Consider the following 19,803-nt stretch of genomic DNA (forward strand, 5'->3'; position numbering starts at 1 on the left):
TGGCTGACTGGTGCGAAGGGTTTATTGGGGGGGGGGGGGTCGGTACAAGGTGGTGACCCCCCCCCCGATTTAGGAGGGGACGTCACCATCACGGATCGACCCCCGGCCTTGGCCCAAATCCGGGAAAACGTCCGGCTGAACTTCCCTGGGGCGGGGGGGTGGAACCGGCCCCGGGTCCAAGCGCTGGTGTGGGGCCGGGACGAGGAGGGGGGGGTCACCCGGGGGGGGGAATACGAGGTGATCCTGGGCTCCGACATCGTCTACCACCCCCCCGCCTTCCCCCCCCTCCTGCGCACCCTGCGGCGCCTCTGCGGACCCCCCCCCCGCCCTCGCCCTCCTCAGCGCCAAGATGCGGGGGGGGGACGCCGGCGCCCGGCATTTTTTCCACCACATGTTGCCCCCCCATTTTCGGGTCCAGCTCTTGCGGCAGGAGCCCCAGGAGGAGATCGAGATCTATAGGGTGACCCGCAGGGACCCCCTAGAGGGGGGGCACCCCATAGATTGGGAGGAACCTCTAGAAGAGGTGGGGGGGGGCCCCCTGTCTGTGCCCCCCCGGGGTGGGGGTGACCTGAGGGATATTAAAATGCTGCCGTGGGCTCATCCGGCTGTGTCTGATTTGGGGGGGGGCTGGAGGGGTCGGAGGGGCTGGGGGGGCTCTGGGGGGGGCTCTGGAGGGGTTGGGGGGGGCTGTAAGGAGCTGGGGGGGCTCTGGAGAGGTCAGGTGGGGTTGTAAGGGGGTGGGGGGGCTCTGGGGGGGGCTCTGGAGGGGTCGGGGGGGGCTGTAAGGGGCTGGGGGGGCTCTGGGGGGCGGCTCTGGAGGGGTCGGGGGGGGCTGTAAGGGGCTGGGGGGGCTCCGGAGGGGTCGGGGGGGGCTGTAAGGGGCTGGGGGGGCTCTGGAGGGGTCGGGGGAGGCTGTAAGGGGGTGGGGGGGCTCTGGGGGGGGCTCTGGCGGGGTCGGGGGGGGCTGTAAGGGGCTGGGGGGGTTCTGGGGGGGCTCTGGAGGGGTCGGGGGAGGCTGTAAGGGGGTGGGGGGGCTCTGGGGGGGGGCTCTGGAGGGGTCGGGGGGGGCTGTAAGGGGCTGGGGGGGCCTGGAGGGGTTGGGGGGGGTGATCAAGGCTGGGGGGGCTTCTCTGCCACCAGCCCCCAGTGCTCCCCCTTCCCCATCCCTTCTTCTCCATCCCCCCCCCCCCATCCCTTCCGTGTCCCCTCCATCCATCCGGCCCTTCCCCGTCTCTTCCCTGTCCACCTCTTCTGCTCCCTTCCTGCTCCGTCCCTTCCCCATCCATCCATCCATCCATCCATCTATCCATCCATCCATCCATCCATCCCATTCCCATCCCTTCCTCTCCATCCCTCCCTTCCCCATCCCTTCTCCCTCTATCCCATTCCTTCCCCATCCCTTCCCTTCCATCTCTCCTCCATCCCTTCTCCTTCCTCCATCCCCCATCCCATCCCTGTCCCTTCCTTTCGCGTCCCTTTCCTTCCATCCATCTCTTCCCTCTCCATCCCTTCTCTGTTCCTTCCCTGTCTGTCCATCCATCCATCCATGCATCCCATCCTTTCTCCCTCCATCCCTTCTCTATGCCTTCCCTGTCCATCCATCCCATCCCATCCCATCCCATCCCATCCCATCCCACCTCTTCTCTCTCTAGCCCTTCCCTGTCCATCCCATCCCATCCCATCCCATCCCATCCCATCCCATCCCATCCCACCTCTTCTCTCTCCAGCCCTTCCCCGTCTGTCCGTCCATCCCATCCCATCCTTTCTTCCTCCATCCCTTCCCCATCCCATCCCGTCTTCTCCATCCCATCCCATCCCATCCCATCCCATCCCATCCCATCCCATCCCATCCCATCCCATCCCTTCTCCCAGCCCGGTTTTGCTGGGATGGCCCCGACCCCCACCCGGGACCCTGCGCTCTGGGGCTGGGGAGGGGTCACAGACCCGTGTGGGGCGGGGGGGGGGGAACACTTCTGGGTCCGGTGGGACACCCCCGTGTGGGTCCGGGGGAGGGGTCACACACCCCCGTGTGGGTCCGGGGGGGGGGTCACACACCTCTGGGGCTGGTGTGTGTGTGGGGGGGGTGGACGGACACATGTGGGTCCCGGGGGGGTCACACGCACCCATGTGGGTCCGGGGGGGGTGGGGTCACATACACCCATGTGGGTCCCGGGGGGGTCACATACACCCATGTGGGTCCCGGGGGGGGGGTCACACACACCCACGTGGGGCCGGGGGGGGGTCACACACACCCATGTGGGTCCCGGGGGGGGGTCACACACACCCACGTGGGGCCGGGGGGGGGTCACACACACCCATGTGGGTCCCGGGGGGGTCACACACCCCCGTGTGGGGCCGGGGGGGGTCACACACACCCATGTGGGTCCCCGGGGGGGGGTCACACACGCGTGGCCGCCCCCGCCCCCCCGTCCCCGCCGGCAGCCGCCATTGCCCGGGCGGCGCTTCCTCCGCCGCTCCGCCCCCCCCGGGCCCCCCCGCCCCGCCCGGCCCGGCCGCAGCGGTGAGTCGGGGCCGAGGACCGACCCCCCCCCAAAAAAAACACACACCCCCCCCAAGGAGGGCGGACAGGGCCCTCTTCCCCCCCCCCCATTTCCCGGTGCCCCCCGAAATGGCGGCGGTGCTGGGGGCAGGGCGGGGGGGAGCGGGGGGGTGTGTGTGCCCCCCCCCCCCAGCTCGGGGGGGACCCTCCGGCAGTTGGGGGGGGGGGGCACGGCGGGGGGGGGGGTGGTGCCGGTGGGGAGGGGGCCGCTGCAAGCCCCAACCCCCGGCCTCGGTGCCCCCTCCCCCCCCCCCAGCACCAGGAGAGGAAACTGAGGCACGGGGGGGTTCGCCCCCCCCCCCCTTCCCCCTTGGGACCCCCCCACCTCACCCCATCTCTTTGCCCCCCCTCCCAACCCCGCGCAGGGTGTCGTCGTCGTCCCCCCCCCCCCCCAAGTCTGAGGGCGCTGGGACGGCGGTGATGGATGCGGAGGGGGGGGTCGCCCCCTCCCGACCCCCGGGACACCCCCCGGGACGCCGAGCTGCCGGACGGGACCTCCACAGGTGAGCCCCCCCCCCCCCCCCCCCCCAAAAAAAAAACCAATAAAGCGTCGCGGGGCCACGGTGAGGGGCTCGGCGGGGGTGGGGGGGTCCCCACGGGGGGGTTGCCCAGGGTGTCACAGGGAGTGGGGGAGTCCCTTTTGGCGGGGGGGGGGGGGAGTTCGACCCCGCGATGTGGGGACCCCCCCCCCAAGTCCTGGGGGGTGTGTGGGGGGGGGTCCCTGAGCCCGGGGGATGGGGGCGGTCCCAGGGTACGGGGGTGCCCCGGGGATGTGGGGGGGTCCCGTTCCCATGGTGGGGGGGGGGGTCCCAGGGTACGGGGGTGCCCCAGTCTGGGGGTCCGGGGGTGTCCATGGGGATCCAGGGATGTCCCTTTCCCCTGGCAGGGGGGGCCCCCGATCCCTGGGTATGGGGGGGTCCCCCCCAATCCCTGGCTGTGGGGGTGCCCCGACGCCCCAGCGCGGGGACGTCCCCATTGCACGGTGGGGGGATGCCCCGATTTGGGGGTGCGGGGACGTCCCAGCCCCACAGTGCGGGGGTGCCCCAGTTCGGGGGGGGGGAGTGCAGGGAGGTCCCAATCCCACCCCGTGGGGGACCCCCCCAATCCCCGGGTGCGGGGATGTCCCGGTGCCGCGCTATGGGGCAGCCCCGATGCCACGCCATGGGGCAGCCCCGATGCCGGGGTCTCCTGGCCCCCCGGCTCCAGCCGGGCTCTGCAGAGGGAGTTTGGACCGCGGGTCCCCCCCTCCCTGGGTTGGTGCCACCCCCAGGGTTGTCCCTGCCCGGGGACACGCCGTCCCTGTCCCCTGTGCCCCCACCTCCCGCGCCCCGAGGCCGGGCGCTTGTCCCCTGCGGGGGTGGGAGCAGGACGGGGGTGTCACCGCCGGAGAGGGGACGGGAGAAGGGATGGAGAGGGGACAGGGGCCGGGGGGGGCGGGAGGGGGATGGAGGAGGGTTAGAGGGGCTGGAGAAGGGGAGAAGGGACGGGGAAGGGACAGGGGGACGGGGAAGGGACAGAGGGACGGAGAAGGGGAGAAGGGACGGAGAAGGGGAAAGAGGGGCTGGGAAGGGCCGGGGGGGGCAGGGAAGGTGGGAAAGGGGATGAGAAGGGACAAGGGTGGGGAAGGGACAGAAGGATGGAGAAGGGACAAGGACGGACAAGGGTGGAGAAGGGACAAGGATGGGGAAGGGACAGGGACAGAGAAGGGACAGGGATGGAGAAGGGACAAGGGTGGGGAAGGGACAGAAGGATGGGGAAGGGACATCAGGGAAGAGACAGAAGGACGGACAAGGGTGGAGAAGGGACAGGGACGGAGAAGGCACAAGGGTGGGGAAGGGACAAGGATGGAGAAGGGACATCAGGGAACGGGCAGAAGGATGGAGAAGGGACAAGGATGGGGAAGGGACAGAAGGATGGGGAAGGGACAAGGATGGGGAAGGGACAAGGATGGGGAAGGGACAAGGGTGGAGAAGGGACAGGGATGGGGAAGGCACAAGGGTGGGGAAGGGACAAGGATGGAGAAGGGACATCAGGGAACGGGCAGAAGGATGGAGAAGGGACAAGGATGGGGAAGGGACAGAAGGATGGGGAAGGGACAAGGATGGGGAAGGGACAAGGATGGGGAAGGGACATCAGGGAACGGGCAGAAGGATGGAGAAGGGACAAGGATCGGGAAGGGACAGAAGGATGGGGAAGGGACAGAAGGATGGGGAAGGGACAAGGGTGGGGAAGGGACAAGGATGGAGAAGGGACAAGGATGGAGAAGGGACAAGGGTGGAGAAGGGACAGGGATGGGGAAGGGACAGAAGGATGGGGAAGGGACAAGGACAGAGAAGGGACATCAGGGAAGGGGCAGAGGGACGGGGAAGGGACAGGGATGGGAAGGGACAAGGACGGGGAAGGGACAGAGGGTCTGGGGAAGGGGGTGGAGGGTCTGGGGGGGACGCGGAGGGGCTGGTGAAGGCGCAGACGGGACGGGGCAGGCACGGGGGGGCCGTTGTCCCCGTCCCCGCGCCCCGGCTGCCGCCCGTCCCCAGCTCCGCTCTCCCCGCAGCCCCCCCGAGCCCGCCGCCCCCCGCCCGGGAGGACCCCCCCGCCCGGCCGCCTCCGCCGCCTCCGCCGCCGAGACGGGCCCCCCCGCGCCGTCGCCCAACCCAAGCGCCGGGACGTCCGTCGGGGGGGGGGGGGGGAGGGGGCGGGGGCGGGGGGGCCGGTCCCCCTGCGAGAGCTGTTGGGTTTGCGGGGCGGGGGCGGGGGCGGGGGGGGGTCCGGCCCGCGCCCCACCATCTGCGGCGAGTGCGGGAAGGGCTTCAGCCGCAGCTCGGACCTGGCGCGGCACCAGATCACGCACACCGGGGAGAAGCCCTTCACCTGCGGCGCCTGCGGGAAGGGCTTCAGCCAGAACTCCAACCTGGCCACCCACCGCCGCATCCACACCGGGGAGAAGCCCTACGGCTGCGGCGCCTGCGGGAAGCGCTTCGGGGAGAGCTCGGCGCTGGTGCAGCACCAGCGCACCCACACCGGGGAGCGGCCCTACCGCTGCGGGGAGTGCGGGAAGAGCTTCAGCGTCAGCTCCAACCTCCTGCGCCACCGCCGCACCCACGGCCGGGAGCGGCCCCACGTCTGCCGGGAGTGCGGCGACGGCTTCCGCCACCCGGCCCAGCTCCGGCGGCACCAGAAGCTCCACGTGGTGTGAGCCGGGGGGTGGGGTGGGGACGCCACGACGGGAAGACCGGGATGGGGACACCGGGATGGGGTTGGGGACAATGGCATGGGGACACCAGGATGGGGACACCACGATGGGAAAACCAGGATGGGGACACTGGGATGGGGACGCTAGCATGGGGATAGGGACAATGGGATGGGGGCACCAGGATGGGGTTGGGGACACCAGGATGGGGACACCAGGATGGGGACACCAGGATGGGGACACTGGGATGGGGACGCTAGCATGGGGATAGGGACAATGGGATGGGGGCACCAGGATGGGGTTGGGGACACCAGGATGGGGACACCAGGATGGGGACACCAGGATGGGGATGGGGACAATGGCATGGGGATAGGGACAATGGCATGGGGACACCAGGATGGGGACACCAGGATGGGGATGGGGACAATGGCATGGGGATAGGGACAATGGGATGGGGAGACTGGGATGGGGATGAGGACACTGGGATGGGGACACTGGCATGGGGATAGGGACAATGGCATGGGGACACCAGGATGGGAAGACCAGGATGGGGGCACCAGGATGGGGATGGGGACAATGGTATGGGGATGGGGACAATGGGATGGGGACACCAGGATGTGAAGACCAGGATGGGGATGGGGACAATGGCATGGGGATAGGGACAATGGGTTGGGGACACCAGGATGTGAAGACCAGGATGGGGACACTGGCATGGGAACACTGGGATGGGGATAGGGACAATGGGATGGGGACACCGCGATGGGGACACCAGGATGGGGATGGGGACAATGGCATGGGGATAGGGACAATAGGATTGGGACACCAGGATGGGGACAATGGCATGGGGATAGGGACAATGGGATGGGGACACCAGGATGGGGACACCAGGATGGGGATGGGGACACTGGGATGGGGACACTGGCATGGGGATAGGGACAATGGCATGGGGACACCAGGATGGGGACACTGGCATGGGGGCACTGGCATGGGGATAGGGACAATGGGATGGGGACACCATGATGGGAAGACCAGGATGGGGGCACCAGGATGGGGATGGGGACAATGGCATGGGGATAGGGACAATGGGTTGGGGACACCAGGATGGGGACACCAGGATGGGTATGGGGACACTGGGATGGGGATAGGGACAATGGAATGGGAACACCAGGATGGGGCTAGCACCAGAAGCTCCACGTGGTGTGAGCGGGGGATGGGGTGGGGACGCCGGGATGGGGACGGGGACACTGGGATGGGGACACCATGATGGGAAGACCAGGATGGGGACACCAGGATGGGGATGGGGACACTGGGAAGGGGATAGGGACAATGGGATGGGGACACCAGGACGGGGATAGCACCAGAAGCTCCACATGGTGTGATCAGGGGTGGAGAGGATGGGGTGGGGACACCGGGATGGGGACATGAGGGTGGAGATGAGGACACTGGGATGGGGATGGGGACAATGGGGTGGGGACGGGGACAATGGGATGGGGACACTGGGATGGAGACAATGGGATGGGGACTATGGGATGGGGACACTGGGATGGGGATGAGGACGCTGGGATGAAGACAATGGGATGGGGACACCGGGGTGGGGATGGGAACACCGGGATGGGAACACCAGGATGGGAACACCGGGATGGGAACACCAGGATGGGGACACTGGGATGGTGATACTGGGATAGGGACACCAGGATGGGGACGGGGACGCTGGGATGGGAAGACCAGGATGGGGACACCAGGATGGGGACACCAGGATGGGAACACCGGGATGGAGACACTGGGATGGAGACACTGGGTTGGGGACACCGGGATGGGGACAACTTTTGGGGGGCGGCCCCACCTCGGGGGCCACCGTGGCCAGGAGCGGGGCCGGACGGTGCCACCACTGGGGGGGGGGGGACGGGGGGACGGGGGATGCACCCCCAGCACCCCAAAAGCCGGGGGGGGGCGTGGGGGGGGTTGTGTGTGTCTGGTGACGAGATCAATAAAAGGTCCCCGAGCGCCGTCCTCGACGCCTGGGTTTGGAACCGGGGGGTGTCGCGGGGGGGGACAGGATGGGACGTGGGGGGGACGGGATGTGGGGGGGTCCCCCCTGAGGTTGGGGGGGAGGGGGGGGGTTGGTGGCACCATCCCGGTGACACCGGAGCCACCGTGGGAAGGATTATTTTCCGCGGGGACGGGTCCCACCTCGGCGTCACCTGCCACCGGGGGGGGGCACAAAGGGGGGACCTCCCCCCCCCCCCCGCCCGCACCCCAAACCCTTGGGGGGGGGGGGATGCTGGAGACACCCCAAAACCTGGGGCCCAGCTGGGCATGACGCGGCTAACGAAGGGATCCCGCTAACGGAGGGATCCACTAACAAAGCGATCCCGCTAACGAGGGGATCCCGCTAACGAAGGGATCCCGCTAACGGAGGGATCCACTAACAAAGCGATCCTGCTAACGAGGGGATCCCGCTAACGAAGGGATCCCGCTAACGGAGGGATCCACTAACAAAGCGATCCCGCTAACGAAGGGATCCCGCTAACGAAGGGATCCTGCTAACGGAGGGATCCCGCTAACGAAGGGATCCCGCTAACGAAGCGATCTTGCTAGCGAAGGAATCCCACTAACGAAGGGATCCCCTAACGAAGGGATCCACTAACAAGGGGATGCAGCTAATGAAGGGATCCACTAACAAAGCGATCCCGCTAATGAAGCGATCCTGCTAACGGAGGGATCCCGCTAACGAAGGGATCCCGCTAACGGAGGGATCCACTAACAAAGCGATCCTGCTAACGAAGGGATCCCGCTAACGGAGGGATCCACTAACAAAGCGATCCCGCTAACGAAGGGATCCCGCTAACGAAGGGATCCACTAACAAAGCGATCCCGCTAACGAAGGGATCCCGCTAACGAAGGGATCCACTAACAAAGCGATCCCGCTAACGAAGGGATCCCGCTAACGAAGCGATCTTGCTAGCGAAGGAATCCCACTAACGAAGGGATCCCCTAACGAAGTGATCCACTAACAAAGCGATCCCGCTAACGAAGGGATCCCGCTAACGAAGGGATCCACTAACAAAGCGATCCCGCTAACGAAGGGATCCCGCTAACGAAGGGATCCACTAACAAAGCGATCCCGCTAATGAAGGGATCCCGCTAACGAAGGGATCCACTAACAAAGCGATCCCGCTAACGAAGGGATCCCGCTAACGAAGCGATCTTGCTAGCAAAGGAATCCCACTAACGAAGGGATCCCCTAACGAAGGGATCCACTAACAAGGGGATGCAGCTAATGAAGGGATCCACTAACAAAGCGATCCCGCTAATGAAGCGATCCTGCTAACGGAGGGATCCCGCTAACGAAGGGATCCCGCTAACGAAGCGATCTTGCTAGCGAAGGAATCCCACTAGCGAAGGGAGCCCACTAACGAAGGGATCCCCTAACGAAGGGATCCACTAACGAAGGGATCCACTAACAAGGGGATGCAGCTAATCAAGGGATCCACTAACAAAGCGATCCCGCTAATGAAGGGATCCGCTGACGAAGGGATCCGCTAACAAAGCGATCCCGCTAACGAAGGCATCCGCTGCTGAAGCGATCCCACTAACGAAGGGACCCGCTAACAAAGGGATCTGCTGGCGAAGGGATCCACTAACGAAGGGATCCCAATAATGAAGCGATCCCGCTAGTGAAGGCATCTGCTGGTGAAGCGATCCGGCTAACGAAGGGATCTGCTAACGAAGGGATCCGCTAACGAAGGGATCTGCTAACGAAGGGATCTGCTAACGAAGGGATCCGCTGACGAAGCGATCCCACTAACGAGGCGATCCCACTAACGAGGCGATCCCGCTGACGAAGGGATCCGCTGACGAAGCGCGGCCGCTGACGAAGGCTCGGGCCTCGTTGCATAATTTCCAACCATTTTTTTTTGCCGGGGGGGGCGGGAAACGCGCGGGGGGGGGCGGGTTGGAGCCGGAGCCGTTACACAAAGCACCGGGGGGGGGGCTCCGGCTCCTCGTTACCCTCCCCCACCCCCCCCCCAAAATTCCCCCCTCCGCCTTGTGAATCCCCCCCCCCCCCCCCCCCCCCAAAATCCTCCTTCCTGGAAACATTTTCCAAGCGGAGCCGGAGGGGAAAAAAATAAACAACCCCCCCCCGCAATCCTTCATTTTCATCACTGAAGGGACAAAAATCCCTCCCCACCGCCCGGGGGGGGTTGGGGGTGTCGCGGCCGGTGCCCCCCCCCCCTCGTTTTTCCCCCTTTTCCCCCCGCTTTTTCCCGAGGTTTCGCCCCGGGAAGCGGAAAGCGGCGGAATGGGATGACGCTGGGACCTTCCTGTTCCCGGCCCCCCCCCCCCCTCCCCCCCCTTTCCAACACCACCCTCGGGCCTGGGGGGGGCAGCGCCAGCCCCCTCCCAACCCCGGCCCCCCCCCACCCCACCCCCCCACCCCTTCCCGGACCCCCCCATCCCTTCCCAGAGCCCCCCGCGCCATCCGCGCTCCGGCCGCCCGGAGGTGAGTCGGGACCGGCGGCGGTTTTCGCGGGGGGGGGACACACACACACACACACGGATGGGCTTCAGGCTCGGGGGGGGGGGGGGCAGGAGAGGGGGGACACCCCCCCGCTTTAAAAAATATAGGGCCCCCCGCGTTGGGTGGGGGCTGGGAGAGGCGGGGGGGGGGCGTTGCGGGGCGTTGCGGGGCGGGGGGGTGGTCCGGGCGCTTTTCCTTTGTGCCTCGCGGCCGCGTTGCCGCCACCCCCCCCACCCCCCCCCGCGAAATAAATGGGGCGTTGGGGGGGGGGGAAACTGAGGCAGGGGATGGGGCGGGGGTGGGGGCAACGGCGGGGGGGTGGGGGTGGTGCATCGGCCTCGCAGCGCCCGCGCTCCCCCCCCCCCGCGCCGTCCGCGGCGATGCTGCAAGACCCCCCCCCCCCCCCCCCCCCCACACACACACACATCGGGGGGGGCTCGGCTGCACCCCCCCCAGCCCCCTGGAAGGCTTGGGGGGGGCGCGTTTCGGGTGGGAAGCGGCTCCGGCCCCTCTTTCTTATGGCCCCCCCCCAGCTCCAGTTTTGGGGGGGACCCAGTTTAGGGTCTCTGAGGGGGGGGGGTCGCGGGGCTGGGCCTCGGTGCCCCCCCCCCCCGCTGCAGGGGCTGGAAATTGGGCTTTTTCAGCCCATACAGACCCCAAAGGGCCCCCCCCCCCCCCCCACAAAGGGCCCCCCCCGGTGCTGGCGGGCGGAGCTGGGGGTCTCCAGTGCCGGGGGTGGGGGGACTCTGGGAGAGGAGCCGGCCCCCCCCCCGCGACACCCGAGGGGGGGCATTTGGCAGCTTGGGGGTGCCCTCGGCAACCCGGGGGGGTGCAGGGGGCGGCTTGGGGGGGGGCACTGGTTGGCTCTGGAGGTGCACTGGGGAACGGGGGGGGGCACTGGGTAACCTGGGGGGGGGCAGTAGGCAATTTGGGGGGGCACTGGGCTGCTTTGGGGGGGCACTGGACAACCTGGGGGGGCACTGGGCAATTTTGGGGGGGCACTGGGCATCTTTGGGGTGCATTGGGAAACCAGGGGGGGCAGTAGGCAATTTGGGGGGGCACTGGGCTGCTTTGGGGGGGCACTGGGCAATTTGGGGGGGCACTGGGCAACCTGGGGGGGGGTACTAGGCAATTTGGGGGCAGCACTGCGCTGCTTTGGGGGGGCACTGGACAACCTGGGGGGGCACTGGGCAATTTGGGGGGGCACTGGTCAACCTGGGGGGGGGGTACTAGGCAATTTGGGGGCAGCACTGGGCTGCTTTGGGGGGGCACTGGGGAACCGGGGGGGGACTACGACACTGGGCAACCTGGGGGGGGGGCACTGGTCAGTTTTGGGGGTGCAGGTGCCCCTTTGGGGTGCCTGAGGCATTTAAGGGGGGGGTCACGGACACCAGTGGGGCACCTCGGGGGGCACTGGGGGTGCTGCGGGGGGGGGTGTGTGTGCAGGCATTTTGGGGTGCACCAGGCTTCCTGGGGGGGGTGGGCACCTTCGGGGGGGGGCGGACACAACACTTTTGGGGTGCAGTGGACACCCTGGGGGGGGGTTACAGGCACTTTTGGGGGGCTCTGGGCACCTTGAGGGGGTGCAGTGGTCACCCTGGGGGGGCTCAGGCACTTTTGGGGGGGCACCGGGGACACCCCCTCCCCCAGCCGCCAGGGGATGGCTCCACGGGGCCTGGGGGGGGTTCCCTGTGGCATCAAACACCCCCCCCTTTAGTGCTGCAGGACCCCCCCGGGATGGGGGGGGGGAGTCGGCTGTGAGCAAAAGGGGGGGGGCACCCTGGGAGGGAAGGGGGGGATGGGTCGGGGGGGGGCAGGATTTGCAGCCCCCGCCCCCCCCAAGTCCTGGGTGGTGGCAGATGGGGAGGGGGGAGCAGACTTGGGGGGGAGGAATGTGCCCCCCGCCTCAGCTGCGGGGCTGTAAGTGCCTGTGTCCGTGTCCCCCCCCCAGATCTCGGGAGGCGACGGCAGGGCAGAGGCGCGGGGCTGAGTGTGGAGCAGCAGCGGGACCCCCCCGACGCCCCCCCGGGAGCCCAGGTAACGTGTTGGGTGGGGGGGGGATGGGGTGCAGGGGGATGAGGGGGGCGCGAGGGGATTTTGGGGGGGCAGAGTGGGATTTGGGGGGGTACAGGGGGATTGGGGGGGGCAGAGTGGGATTTGGGGGCAGTATGAGGGGATTTTGGGGGGGCACGGGGGGATTTTGGGGTGTCAGAGTGGGATTTGGGGGCAGTAGGAGGGGATTTGGGGGGGGCACGGGGGGATTTTGGGGTGTCAGAGTGGGATTTGGGGGCAGTAGGAGGGGATTTGGGGTGACACAGCGGGATTTGGGGGTATTAACAATGGCATTTGGGGTGACATGGGATTTTTGGGGTGACAGCAGGATTTTGGGGTGTTACAAGGGGATTTAGGGTGTCACGGTGGGATTTTTGGGGTGACACAGCAGGATTTTGGGGCATTACAAGGGGATTTGGGGCGACACAGTGGGATTTTGGGGCGTTACAAGAGGATTTGGGGGTGACACGGTGAGATTCGGGGTGACACAGTGGGATTTTGGGGGTGACAGCAGGATTTTGGGGCCACACTGGGATTTGGGGCATTACAAGAGGACGGGGGTGACACAGTGGGCTTTTGGGGTGACACGGGGATTTTGCAGTATTACAAGGGGATTTGGGTGGCACGGTGGGATTTTGGGGCAGTACAAGGGGATCTGGGGTGGCACGGTGGGATTTTTGAGGCGACAGCAGGATTTTGGGGCGACACGGTGGGATTTGGGGCAGTACAAGGGGATTTGGGGGCGTCACGGTGGGATTTTTGGGGCAACACAGCGGGATTTTGGCGTGTTACGAGGGGACCTGGGGGCGACACGGTGGGATTTTGGGGCGTTACGAGGGGATTTAGGGCATCACAAGGGCATTTGGGGGTGTCAGGGTGGGATTTTGGGGTGGCACAAAGGGACGTGGGGACACGGAGGCTCCCGGCACGCTCCGGTGCGGCCCTGAGGGGGGGCAGGAACCAGCCGTGGCGCAACAGGAAAGGAGGTGACAGAGCCGAGAGGAACCGGGGGCGGTTTGGGCAGCCTGGGGCGGGGGGGGGGGGGGGTGGTTTGGGGCTCACGGGGGGGGGGGCGCTCAGGACTCCCCACTGCCCCCCAGGAGCCCATGGAGCCGGAGGAGCCCTGCGTGGTGGAGCTGCACGACTCGGACGAGGGGGACATGGTCCGGAGGGTCTACATCGGTGAGGAGGGGGCGATGGCGGCGCTGGGGAGGTGGGAGGGGGGGGACACACCCATCCCTGTCCCGGGGCGGGGGGGTGTGTGTGTGTGTGTCTGTCTGTCCCCAGCCCCCCTCCCCAGCCTCTCTGTGTGTCCCCCCCGTCCCCCCGCAGCTGACGACGGCATCGTGAGCGACTGCGAGGACGAGGTGCTGCCCCACGAGATCATCCAGACCGTCATCCCCCACAGCCCCCTGCCCCCCAAAAGCAAGAAACGAGGGGGGCAGCCCAGCGCGGGGGCCGCCACCTCGACGGGGGGTTACGGCGAGGAAGAGGAAGGAGGGGAAGGCGGGGGGGGCCGCCACCGGGGGGGTCGCCAGCGCCCTTTTATCTGCAACGAGTGCGGGAAGAGCTTCAGCCACTGGTCGAAGCTGCTGCGGCACCAGCGGACTCACACCGGGGAACGGCCCAGCACCTGCGGGGAGTGCGGCAAGAGCTTCAGCCAAAACTCCCACCTGGTCCAGCACCGGCGCACCCACACCGGGGAGAAGCCCTACCGCTGCGGGGACTGCGGCAAAAGCTTCAGCTGGAGCTCCAACCTCATCCAGCACCAGCGCATCCACACCGGGGAGAAGCCCTACCGCTGCGGGGAGTGCGGGAAGAGCTTCACCCAGAGCAAAAACCTCATCAAACACCAACGCACCCACTCCGGGGCTCGGCCCCACCGCTGCGGGGCAGTGCGGCCGGGGGCTTCGCCCAAAGCACCAACCTGGCCAAGCACCAGCGGGTGCACGGGGCCGGGGGGCAGCCCCCCGCCTGCCCCGAGTGCGGGCAGAGCTGCCGCGACGGGGCCGAGCTGGAGCGGCACCGGGCGCAAGCCCACGGGCACGAGCCCTTCATCTGCGTGGAGTGCGGGGAGAGCTTCGCCCGCAGCGCCACGCTCAACCGCCACAAGCGCGTCCACAAGCCCCTCTTCGTCCGCTGAGAGCCGGGGGGGACACACCGGACTGAGCCGCGGGCAAGGGGACGCGGTGACACCACGCCAGGGGACACACGGACTGAGCCGCGGGCAAGGGGACGCGGTGACACCGAGCTGGGGGACACATGGACTGAGCCGCGGGCAAGGGGACGCGGTGACACCACGCCAGGGGACACACGGACTGAGCCGCGGGCAAGGGGACGCGGTGACACCACGCCAGGGGACACACGGACTGAGCCGCGGGCAAGGGGACACGGTGACACCACGCCAGGGGACACACGGATGGAGCCGCGGGCACAGGGACGAGGTGACGCCAAGCTGGGGGACACAAGGACAGAGCTGTGGGCACAGGGACAAGGTGACACGGAGCTGGGGGACACACGGACGGAGCCACGGGCACAGGGACGAGGTGACACCAAGCTGGGGGATACACAGATGGAGCCGCAGGTACAGGGACGCAGTGACACCGAGCTGGGGGACACATGGACTGAGCCACAGGGACAAGGTGACACCACGGCAGGGGACACACAGACGGAGCCACAGGGACAAGGTGACATGAAGCTGGGGGACACACGGACCAAGCCGTGGGCACAGGGACAAGGTGACACTGAGCTGGGGGACACACAGACGGAGCCATGGGCAAGGGGACAAGGTGACACTGAGCTAGAGGACACACGGAGCCACAGGCAACGGGACGATGTGACACCACACCAAGGGACACACAGACAGCTACAGGCAGGGGGACGAGGTGACACACGGACGGAGCCACAGGCAAGGGGATGAGGTGACACATCATCAGGGGACACACGGACGGAGCTGTGGGACGAGGTGACACCATACCAGGGCACACACGGACGGAGCCAGGGGGAGGAGGTGACAGCGAGCTGGGGGACACATGGACGGAGCCACGGGCACAGGGACGAGGTGACACCGCACCAGGGGACATGGACAGAGCCACGGGCAGGGGACCGAGGTGACACCAGACACTGTTGTGCTTCATGTGGCCCCCCATGGACACTGGCTGGAGCTCGGTGCCCCCGCATGGGTTGGGCCCTATAGATAGCTGTATATAGCCGGGGGGGGCGGGGGGGGGGGCATGGGGGGGGGGGCACACATAGGGTAGAAGCCAGGGGGACCCTCGACAGCCCCCGTGGGAGGGGAGGGGGGAGCACGGCCGGGGGGGCCCTTGGCCAGGAAATAAAACTCTTCTCTGTGGGGGAACGTGGATTTTTTTCATCTTGGGGCAAAAAAACCCATGGGGGGAGGAACGTGGGGGCTCCCAGGGCTGGGGAGGAAGGGGGGGGGGGGGCAGCGGGATTCCCGGGATACGCCCCAAACTGTGCCTGTCCCCCGTCCCCCCCATCCCAAAGCACCCACTTCCAGAAGGAACGTTTATTCGCGCGGGCGGCAGCGGGGAGCTGCCTACAACAACGGGGGGGCTGGCGACGGCGCAGCGGGGACGGACGGGATGGCGCGGGAGGGGGGGATAACCTGGCGCGGGAGGGGGGGATAACCTGGACCGGGAGCGAGGTGGGGGGGGCCCTCCAGTGTCCCCTCGCGTCCCGGTGGCGATGGCGAGGAGGGGGGGAGCCCCCGAGGCCGAAGGCTACGCCTTGGTGGTGGCACCTTGCGCGGCGCCCAGGGCCGTCAGCTGCTGGATCTTCTGGCTCATCATTTCCACCACGGCTGCGGGGAGAGAAGGGGCCGGGGAGTCACCGGGGGGGGGCGTGGGGACGGGACACACGCAGCATGGCGGGGGGGGGGTGTCACAGAGCTGGGGGGGGGGGGCGGGGGGGGGCCGGGCGCTCACCCTGCTTCATGGCGTGGTTTCTCCTGCAGCGCCGGCTGGATCTTCTCCATCTGCTTGGTCAGGAAGTCGATTTTGCGTTTGAAAAGTCTCGGGCGTCATCTGCTGTCTGAGGGGGGGGGGGGTGGGGGGGCAAAAGGGAGAGGGGGGGTTAAGCGGGGGTGGGGGGGCAAAAGGGAGGGGGTCGAGGGTGAGGAGAAGGGGGGAGAAGGGGGAGAAGGGGGGAGAAGGGGGGAGAAGGGGGGAGAAGGGGGGAGAAGGGGGGAGAAGGGGGGAGAAGGGGGGAGAAGGGGGGAGAAGGGGGGAGAAGGGGGGAGAAGCAAAAGGGGAAGGAAGAAAAAAAAGGGGAGAAGCAAAAGGGGAAGGAAGGAAAAAAAAGGGGAGAGGGAAAAGGGGGGAAAAGGGGGGAAAGGGGGAAAGGGGGGAAAAGGGGGAAAAGGGGAAAGGGGGAAAAGGGGGGAAAAGGGGGGAAAAGGGGGGAAAAGGGGGGAAAAGGGGGAAAAGGGGGGAAAAGGGGGGAAAAGGGGGGAAAAGGGGGGAAAAGCAAAAGGGGAAGGAAGGAAAAAAAAGGGGGGGAAAGGGGGGGGAAAAGGGGGGGAAAAGGGGGGAAAAGGGGGGAAAAGGGGGAAAAGGGGGGAAAAGGGGGGAAAAGGGGGGAAAAGGGGGGAAAAGGGGGAAAAGGGGGGAAAAGGGGGGAAAAGGGGGAAAAGCAAAGGGGAAGGAAGGAAAAAAAAGGGGGGGAAAGGGGGGGGAAAAGGGGGGGAAAAGGGGGGGGAAAAGGGGGGGAAAAGGGGGGAAAAGGGGGGGAAAAGGGGGGGAAAAGGGGGGGGAAAAGGGGGGGGAAAAGGGGGGGAAAAGGGGGGGAAAGGGGGGGAAAGGGGGGGAAAGGGGGGGAAAGGGGGGAAAGCAAAAGGGGAAGGAAGGAAAAAAAAGGGGGAAAAGGGGGGAAAAGGGGGGAAAAGGGGGGAAAAGGGGGGAAAAGGGGGGAAAAGGGGGGAAAAGGGGGGAAAAGGGGGGAAAAGGGGGGAAAAGCAAAAGGGGAAGGAAGGAAAAAAAAGGGGGGGAAAGGGGGGGAAAAGGGGGGAAAAGGGGGGAAAAGGGGGGAAAAGGGGGGAAAAGGGGGGAAAAGGGGGGAAAAGGGGGGAAAGGGGGGAAAAGCAAAAGGGGAAGGAAGGAAAAAAAAGGGGGGGAAAGGGGGGGGAAAAGGGGGGGAAAAGGGGGGGAAAGGGGGGGAAAGGGGGGAAAGGGGGGGAAAGGGGGGGAAAGGGGGGGAAAGCAAAAGGGGAAGGAAGGAAAAAAAAGGGGGGAGAGAAAAAGGGGGGAGAGAAAAAAGGGGGGAGAGAAAAAAGGGGGGAGAGAAAAAAGGGGGGAGAGAAAAAAGGGGGGAGAGAAAAAAGGGGGGAGAGAAAAAAGGGGGGAGAGAAAAAAGGGGGGAGAGAAAAAAGGGGGGAGAGAAAAAAGGGGGGGGAAAGGGGGCAAAAAAAAGGGGGGTGGGGAAGGAAAAAGGGGAGATAGACAGGGGGGAAGGGGGGGCCTCTGTGGCACAAGCAGGGGGTGCTGCCCCCCCCCAGGGAAGGCCCCAAGCCGCCCCCCTCTGCCGCGGGTGGTGCCCCCCCCCGGGTGCCCCTCACCTTCTCCACGTAGTAGCCGGTTCCCACGTCCACCAGGACCCGCTCCGTGTCCGACAGCTTCCCGGGGACATACATCTTGGGGGGGGGTGGTGGTCAGGGAAAACAGGGAACCAGGAGCGGGTCTGGATCCCGGCACCGACGGGGGATACTGGGGGCTACTGGGGGCGCTGGTTTGGCACCGGCAGCCCCGGGGAGGGGGGGAGCAGGAAAGGATACGGAGCTGGTGAGCGGCACCAGGAGGTCCTTCCCTGTGAGGAGACAAGCAGAGGGGGGTGAGGGAAGCGCGCGGGGACGGGGACACCTTGGGGCGGGGGGGGGGGGGGGAACACCTGGGCCACCCCAGCCCCCCCCCCGTGCCCCCCCCCAGCCTCCCTACCAGGCACAAGGTGCCAGAGAAGGGGCCCGAGGGGGCTGAGTCAGGGCAGGGCTGGGTATGTCTCATCCCTGGGTGGGCCAGGAGCCATCCTGGGGAGGGGGGGGCAAGGCGGGGGGCACTGGCCCCCCGGGGGGGTGGGGGGGGGCCCCCCCCGCTCACCCTCGTTGCTCTTGCTGAGGACGCTGAGACAGTCCCGGGCCTCCACGTACTTGGTCTGCACCACCTTGAGCTGGGCGATGGAGGACGAGAGGAACTCCACTTCCTGGGGGGGTCAGGAGCCGGTGGGGGGGGGACACCCCGTCAGCACAGGGTGGGGGGTGTCCGTCAGCCCCACAGCCCTGGGGGGGGGCCGGGAACACAGTGCCGGGCAGCTCCAGCCTTGTCGTGTCGTGTCCCCCCCCACACCAAAACCAGCACCCAGTTTGTGTCCCAGGGCACAGGCTGGTCTAGGGCCACCCCCCCCAGTTCCACCCCAGTCCAGCCCCCCTGTCCCAGCCCAGTCTGGCCCCCCCCAACCCAGTCCGGCCCAGTACATCTCCCCCCCCAACACCCCCCAGTCCAATCCGGCCCCACACAAACCCCCTCCAGCCTCCACAGCCCAGTCCACACCCGGCCCCCCAGCCCCACAGGGCCCCACACATCCCAGTCTGACCCAGTACATCCCCCGCCCAGCCCTGCCAGGCCCCACACATCCCTCCCCCCAGCCCCACAGGGCCCCACACATCCACATACCCATACCCCCCTGGCCCTGCCAGGCCCCACACATCCCTGCCCCCAGCCCAGTCTGACCCAGTACATCCCCCCCGCCCAGCCCTGCCAGGCCCCACACATTCCCCCCCAGCCCCACAAGGCTCCACACAACTCCCCCCAGCCCTACCAGGCCCCACAACAACCCCCCAGCCCCACAGGGCCCCACACACACCCACACCCCCCCGGCCCTGCCAGGCCCCACACATCCCTCCCCCCAGCCCCACAGGGCCCCACACATCCACACCCCCGGCCCTGCCAGACCCCACACATCCCTCCCCCCAGCCCTACCAGGCCCCACAACAACCCCCCGGCCCCACAGGGCCCCACACATCCACACCCCCGGCCCTGCCAGGCCCCACACATCCCCCCCCAGCCCACAGGGCCCCCTCCGGCCCGGCCCCACCTGGTCGAGCTGCCCCTTGAGCAGCTCCAGCTGCGGCAGCGTCAGTTCCCCCACGTTCACCGTCTGCGCCATCTTGGGCCGCCGCGACGCTCTGGCGCCTCCCGGGGGCCTCTCGCTGCCCCCGCCCCCACAGCGCCCCCTGGTGGCCGGCGGCCGGCACCGCCCCGGGGTCCCCCCCAGGGAAAGGGCGGGGGGGTGTCCCCCAGGGAAGGGGGTGTCCCCCCCCCCCCAGGGAAAGGGAAGACACCCGGGCTGTCCCCCCCCAGGGAAAGGGGTCCCCCCCCCCCCAGGGGCAGAGGCTGCAGCCGAGCACCGACACGGGGACCCACCCTCAGCAAGGAGCGTGCCCCCCCCCCCCAAGGACTGCTGGGGTCC

The 19,803-nt window shown here is 67.4% G+C and overlaps 3 protein-coding genes across 3 annotated transcripts; 2 read left to right on the forward strand and 1 right to left on the reverse strand.

Moving 5' to 3' along the window:
* Positions 1 to 2,980: 2,980 nt before the first annotated feature.
* On the forward strand, positions 2,981 to 6,001 carry LOC134526765 (zinc finger protein 853-like). Its single transcript, XM_063358944.1, has 2 exons — positions 2,981 to 3,063; positions 5,030 to 6,001. Exons 1-2 carry the CDS (start codon positions 2,981 to 2,983, stop codon positions 5,754 to 5,756), a joined length of 810 nt encoding a protein of 269 aa, XP_063215014.1. The 3' UTR covers positions 5,757 to 6,001.
* Positions 6,002 to 12,134: 6,133 nt separating this feature from the next.
* On the forward strand, positions 12,135 to 14,605 carry LOC134526876 (zinc finger protein 629-like). The gene is given in 4 exon segments (XM_063359163.1): positions 12,135 to 12,309; positions 13,425 to 13,506; positions 13,657 to 14,213; positions 14,216 to 14,605. Coding segments are annotated over 3 exon segments (885 nt in total). The 5' UTR covers positions 12,135 to 12,309; positions 13,425 to 13,430; the 3' UTR covers positions 14,468 to 14,605.
* Positions 14,606 to 15,983: 1,378 nt separating this feature from the next.
* PFDN5 (prefoldin subunit 5) lies at positions 15,984 to 19,586 on the reverse strand. The gene is given in 8 exon segments (XM_063359110.1): positions 15,984 to 16,147; positions 16,272 to 16,287; positions 16,289 to 16,356; positions 16,359 to 16,377; positions 17,900 to 17,974; positions 18,116 to 18,147; positions 18,435 to 18,537; positions 19,429 to 19,586. Coding segments are annotated over 8 exon segments (465 nt in total). The 5' UTR covers positions 19,501 to 19,586; the 3' UTR covers positions 15,984 to 16,067.
* Between the last annotated feature and the right edge of the window lie 217 nt (positions 19,587 to 19,803).

Source organism: Chroicocephalus ridibundus, chromosome 24 (genome assembly GCF_963924245.1).
Source record: "Chroicocephalus ridibundus chromosome 24, bChrRid1.1, whole genome shotgun sequence".
In the NCBI taxonomy this organism is placed as follows: Eukaryota; Metazoa; Chordata; class Aves; order Charadriiformes; family Laridae; genus Chroicocephalus; species Chroicocephalus ridibundus.

Bases quoted from the DNA above. Each gene is read 5' to 3' on its own strand.
- LOC134526765 (XM_063358944.1), top strand. From the start codon at position 2,981: ATGGATGCGGAGGGGGGGGTCGCCCCCTCCCGACCCCCGGGACACCCC. The intron at 3,064-5,029 runs GTGAGCCCCCCC...GTGAAGGCGCAG, and splicing joins GCCGGACGGGACCTCCACAG to ACGGGACGGGGCAGGCACGG.